The 6,596-nt window shown below is 31.3% G+C and overlaps 1 protein-coding gene across 1 annotated transcript in view; it reads right to left on the bottom strand.

The window, feature by feature from the left end:
• Window positions 1-1,106: 1,106 nt before the first annotated feature.
• Window positions 1,107-6,596, bottom strand: part of Asz1 (ankyrin repeat, SAM and basic leucine zipper domain containing 1) — a 76,446-nt gene continuing 70,956 nt past the window's right edge. Inside the window, exons 11-13 of the mRNA XM_004644851.2 lie at window positions 5,881-5,986; window positions 5,000-5,113; window positions 1,107-1,410 (exon numbers count right to left, since the gene is read on the bottom strand). Of these exons, the coding sequence (XP_004644908.1) occupies window positions 1,258-1,410; window positions 5,000-5,113; window positions 5,881-5,986 (373 nt within the window). The 3' untranslated portion in view covers window positions 1,107-1,257. The remainder of the gene's footprint in view (window positions 1,411-4,999; window positions 5,114-5,880; window positions 5,987-6,596) is intronic.

Raw genomic sequence — 6,596 nt, 5'->3', positions numbered from 1 at the left:
AGTTTTTAGCACCATTTGTTAAAGAGGCTATCTTTCTTCCAGTAAACGTGTTTGGCTCCTTTGTCAAAGATAAGGTGGCTTAGTGTGTTCATAGGAGTTTTAAGCTCTAACAATTTTAATGTTTTTTTATTTTTATTATTTGTTTGTTACAGGGTCTCATTATGCAGACTTGTACTGATCCTCTTGTCTCAACCTTCCCAGCGCTCGGATTACAGGTGTGCACCACCATGCCTGGTTTCAGGGCTGGCACACAGTGTGCTTGGGTCCCTGGGAATCACACTTGGTTGACCGGTCAGCTATCTCCCCAGCCCTAATCATTTTATTTTGGAGCAATAAATTTCTACATTTTCAAAATGAGAAGTTTTAGAAATATGAATGCATTTTTCAAAAATTATCTTTGATTCATGTTTATGTATGAAGGAACTGTAGATGAACTATATCTGTTTAAGTAGAGCAGCACTAAGTAAGGTTTAGAGAGTATACTGCCTGATAAAGAGAACATTTCCTTTATTAAATTCACTTTTTAAGTCTGAGTATTAGTATTTTGATTTTGAAAAATCTTTTATTAATTCTTGAGACACCAGAAATTATATACCAAATGCCATTTTTTCTTAACATCTCTAATGATGTTAGCTAGTATGTCACATTATTTACCATAATTTACATAAAAATTCTGATGTAATTCTCAACTTTGCATTTTTCATATTCCTTTTCTGCTAGAAATGTTTTTCATTTATTAAATAAAAAGTTAAAAGTTTTTACATTAATTTTTATCCTTTGGATTCTCTGGAATACCTGCAAAATTAGTAATTTCCTAGTAATATGATATGACTAAAAATACCCACTAAGGAGCTCCCTGTAATTAAAAAAAGGGGAAAAAAAGAATATTAAAAAGAAAAAAAGGGGTGAGAAGGACTAAAAGCTACTGACTTATGAGCTCTTCATAAATTCTCTAAGACAGATAAACAGACTTCTTAAAATATAAAGAATATTAAATGCAACTTTTATTTTCAAGGTGATGCAACCGTATATTCAAACTAAAGAACTACATATAATTTATGCTTGATCAAAAACAACACAAAATATATTAACAACTCAAGCAGACAAACCACTTTCTAAAGAAAAACCCTCTGTTTTATGTTAAGTTTTTCTGTTGAGTATGAGCAAAGAATTTAAGGTTATTCTATGCCACTAAAGACTAACAGCAATGCTAATGCCATCTGAATAGGATATAACTACATAAAACAAATATTAGGGTTATTTTCTTTGGAAAGTTATCTTGCAAATGAAAAGAAGCAGCCCAAATCCGCATACTGTAATAGCTGTGCTCTTCAAAATTCTACTCTTCCACGTAGATACTTCTTCCATTAATGGTATATGAGTTGGATCATTTTCCCGTTCATTTTGCAACTAATATTTAGAATGCAAAAAAATTAGTGCATGTACACTGAAAATAACACATATTTGATTTGAAAAAATTCACACTAATTCAGCTGGTTTAAATTCAGGCAACTTAAGATTCTTAAAGGAAAACTTAAAGTGAACAAGATAGTCATCTTTTTTTTTTTTTTACTAGCAACCTAGTATAAATTATAAATTTCACATTAACAAATGCTTTCATAAGTTATCATATTTTAAAATGCTATTTTTATGTCATCAGATAAAGTTCCTTAAATATCAGCTTAAATTTCTATTTTACTTGTAATTATTCATATGTTTCCTTCTATATTAAATATCAATTAATGTCTTGTAAGAGTGAACCATTCTTACAGCAAACCTACTATAGATGAAATTTAGTGAAAACTGGAAGATAAGATACTAATACTAGAAGGTGAATACTTTAAATATAATAGCGAAGAAAAATATCTACAAAAACTTCAGTGGTCCTTTTGGTATTTTTCCCCATATACGTATCTGCTGACAAGTCATCTGTTTCTTTAAAACAATGCCCTTCTGTTATTATTGGTAAACTCCAAAATATGACAAGCTTAACAGGCATGATAGTATATTTACAAACGTGGAAGCCTTCATAGTTCTCTAACATCAAATTTCAGCAATAGAAGTACATTACTCAGTTTCACTCAGTTTTTAAATTCTACAGAAATTTTGTGTTAAGCCTTTCCTAAATGTGGGTTCACCTATGCACATGTGTGTGAGGAAGAAAGACACAGAGAAAGAGACAGTGAGAGAGAGGAGAGGGGAGAGGAGAGAGAGGAAGAGGAACAAAGGAAACATAGGAAGAGGGAAGGGAGGAGGGGAGGGAAGTAAGATGGTTGTTAGGAGGGGGTAGAAGAGGGAGAATAAGCAGAAACCAAAAGATCCTTTAAAGATAAAAAGAAGCAAGCACATTTATAGAGTGATATTTACTAGAAACATCCTGTGCTGGAGTGGTGATATAAATACTTTAAACATTAGCAGAATAACGACTTCTAAATTTGACAATATAAATATTTAATTTAAAAAGTCTGCAAAATTAATTTTAAATTTATAGCAGAAAAACGGACTTCATTGCCAATCTCATTAAGAATGTATTCTAGGTCTAACTTCCAAATGGATTCATTCAGCAACAGATTCCTTTTTGACACTGATGCTCCATTTACTGAATCTTCAGACAGTCATTCCTTTTATTAACCAATTACTTAGAATGACCCTTTCTGACAGGAGCTGTCAGTGTGTTGGTTCGAAAGAGACTGATGTGGTGTTAAAGTCTAGCCTTGACCTCTCCCACCCTCTCTCTTTGTTACCTCCATACACTTATCTGTGATAACTCATGTTTCTTTTTAAAAAAATCTTCCATTATTATTGGTAAACTAAAATACTGCAAGCTTCACAAGCATGATAACACAGTCACACACCTGGAAATCTTCGTAGTTTCCTAAGATCAAATCTCATTATGATCATTAACGCTTGGGTAAAACTAATCTAAAAAAATTAATTCATTAGCTTGAAAATTCATTAATTTTCCCCTTCCCAAAAAAACTGCCATTCTAATCAATGCATTTTTAAGGCCAATAACACCACATGGTAATGTGTAAATTTTAGGTAGAGAGGATCACACATGCAAAAAGACCCTCTTTGTATTACAGATTAAGATTTTTATCGATTCACATTTTAAAAATAAACATGGTAGCTGATTATACTGCTTATCCTTGAGAGTTATTATTTCTCTACAGCAAGCTTTTAAAGTTCATTTATTTCAGAAAACTCTAACTTCATCTTAGTTCTCTGCACCCCATGTTTGTAAATTCAGATTAGTAACTAATTGTGAGGCTAGTATGTCTTAAGAGACTTTCCTGCATTAGAAGCTGATGCTTTGCAGGAAGTTTCTGTGTACGAATCCTTCCACATTTTTCTTGGATTCCCATGCAAAACATCATGGTAAGTGAAATCAACACCACTTTCTTTCAATTCTTCCAGATAAGATGGAAGTGAAGATGAGTGATGCTACAATTTTTGTGTTGTCACCAAGTTCTAGCGCTAGTGAGCTTTTGCAGAATAGGTGCCTGACATGTAACAGACACTCATATATTCGTTGGATAAAATCAGAAAAAATACAACTGCTAAGATGCTCCTTTCGCTAGACAGGAGTAATTTTTAAAAAATACATATTTCAAATATATTGCTCATTTTCACATGTAGAATACTGCTATTTTGTAGAATGTGCTTTACTACTCTTACATTTTTTGTAAAAATAACTTTTTCAGCTGGGCACAGTAGTGCACAACTACAATCCTAGTGTTCTGGAAAGCTGAGTCTCAAAGATCACAAATTTGAGCTTAGAATGAGCAACTCAGTGAGACTGTCTCTATGAAAAAAGTAAAAAAGGTCTGAGAATGTAGTTCAGTGTGAAGGCTCTGGTTGCAACCCTAGGTACCATGAAATAAACAAACATTCTTCTGTTTAACATAGGTTAATAACTAGTGTGACAGATTACTTGAAACATGTATAGTTTAATGAAAATAATTTGATAAAATAGTAGTGAAAATATAAATTACAGGTAAACTATAAAAATTAATGTATCACCTAATTTTCATGTCAAATATGTTACAAAAGTTTTATAGACATCAAATTTACTTATTAAATAGTTCCAAAGAACACAGAAGTGAATTATTGACTCAGTGTTTCCCTGCATTCTCCATATTCAACAATGGTCCCTATTTTAGCAGCTTAGATTTTGGTACAGCTAATTTTCTTTATGGGAAAAAATATCTACCTATTCTTAAATCCAAATATATACTATTTCTATATGATTATAAAAGGACCAGGCACCATCCTACAATGAAATACTGAAATTACAGAAGATACTGTCTGACCAATAGAAAGAATATTTCATTTATAATATTTCATTCTATGTGGCCTTTTGCATCTATATAAGTATATACAAGTATGTAACTCCTAACAAGCAGATACTTGATTTTCATTATTTTTTGACTGGTTATGAAATTATGTTTTCTTTTCTCTCTCTTTTTTTTTTTTTTTTTTGGTGCTCATGATTGAATTTAAGGGTCTTCACACTCTATACTGAGCTTTACCCTCATGCCCTGTCTACACAATACTTTAAACATAAATGCACTATAATTTATTATTCTATTATCACTTGTGGTACATTCAGTTTTACTGTACTACTATACTACAGAAAAATAAAAGTATGCTTATCGTCCTTGGAATATCTTGCCAAATTACTTTTGAATGGATTCTGCCACCAGTACCACATAAGAATATAGTTTGGTGGGCTCTAACCAGAAAGAGTTTAACTAGAGTAGTACATTTTCCTTGCTCATCAAAGACATGAAAAGAACACCCTGTTTTTCAGTATACATTTCTTTAATGATCAACAATGTTTGCACACATATACCTATATAGCTTTCCTTTGGAAACTGTCCTTTTCCCACTTGTCTCAATATTCTCTGTCCCTCTTATCAAACTGCTTAACTGCCTAACATCTTTTGCTGTAAAATATTTCCCTTAGTCCCCCCACACTTATATGTTAAGTACATACCTTCTGAATTAGGTCTTTTAGCTTGCAGACCTCATCATTCAAATCTCCAACGTTGCTAACCAGTTCTTCACAAACTGAAGTAAAATTCTGGGGAGAAGCCCATTCTAGCACTATCTGTTAATATTTTCAAAAGTTAAACTTTAAATAATGGATCTGATTTTTCACTTATATACACAAAGACTATACAACATTCCTAAATATTAAATTATATAACTGAAAATGATTTTTCTTCAGCAAATGTCAGTAATTTTTATATGAACGGTAGAATCAACTTGCTAAATTCATTTCCAAAATACAAATATGTGCATATAATTTTCTTTATGGAAATTAGTATTAGTATGAATATTTATAGACATTATTTTGTGAAGATTTTTAAATGACATTCTTAGCACTACATAACAATCATAGAAAAAAGTACATTTACAGTTTTACTACAAAAAGCTAAAATGAAATAATAAAAAAACCTAGTTTTCTGCAAGTCACTTATACTTTGTAAGTGTAAAATTTCCTTCATTTAAGAAATTATATTGGTATAGCTTTTAAATAACACTAAACACACTGTTTTGTTTCAATTATTGCTTTAGCCTTTTGTCACTTTATATTTTAAACAATGAATTCCTCTTTAGAAACAAATAGTAAGCTCAATACTTGGATCAGTTTAATAATCATCTGACTCATTTTTCCTTTCTTGTGGGTAAAAACAAAGTTTTTCAGCTAGTTATTACATACCAGTAATATTAGATAAACTTACTTATTTTGATCTTATGCTAAACAATGGATATATTTTTTACCAGAATAGTACTGTTTATGGAATTATTATGAACTTATCTGAAGTATTCTTCAGCATTCATACTTATCATCACTTAATTTTTGTAGTATACCTTGTGAGAATTTACAGGTAACTCAGTAATGATATTCTGTACAGCTGTTATTAAATGGCCACATTGTTTGTTTAATTTTAGAAGAAAGTTGAGGAACTCATCACCACTACAGAAAGGAAACAAACAAACAATCACTTAAGAGTAATTTACTTCATTCTTTTGGGCTACTCAGTATCTAGTCATAAAATTAAATTGTTTGGCAACCCATCCAGGACCCCTATTAGGAGCTCTTTCTCTCAATAAATATTCCTACCCTTAAAAAATAAATTAAATTAAATTTTTCTAAAATAATTAGAGAATAGGCAATGTGTAAGAAAAACTGAAATGAGGATTAAGTACAAGAGAAAAAAGCAAAATTCTAATCTTTGGAATTTTAAGCTTCAAGATCCAGAGACACAATTATAATATTGTTATTTAAAGGCACACAGAAAAAAATGATGACAAAAGAACCAATATCTGAGTATCTATCCAATAACTATATTATTTTTATGTTTATTATTTACTCTGATTTTCCCCAAGAATTATCTTTTTTTTTAAATTTTTTTAAAGTTTATTTATTTATTTATTTATTTATTGTGTGTGTGTGTGTGTGTGTGTGGCCAGCTTAGCCCACCAGGGGGTGGGGCTGGCTGGCATGTGGTGCTGGGGGATCGAACCGTGGTCCCTGTGCTTTGCTAAGCTTGTTCTAAGTAGGTGCTTTAGACCACTGAGCCATC

The sequence above is a fragment of the Octodon degus genome, unplaced genomic scaffold (assembly GCF_000260255.1).
Source record: "Octodon degus isolate 3935 unplaced genomic scaffold, OctDeg1.0 scaffold00213, whole genome shotgun sequence".
Classification (NCBI taxonomy): Eukaryota; Metazoa; Chordata; class Mammalia; order Rodentia; family Octodontidae; genus Octodon; species Octodon degus.
This window is presented reverse-complemented; position numbering and strand designations above follow the sequence as displayed.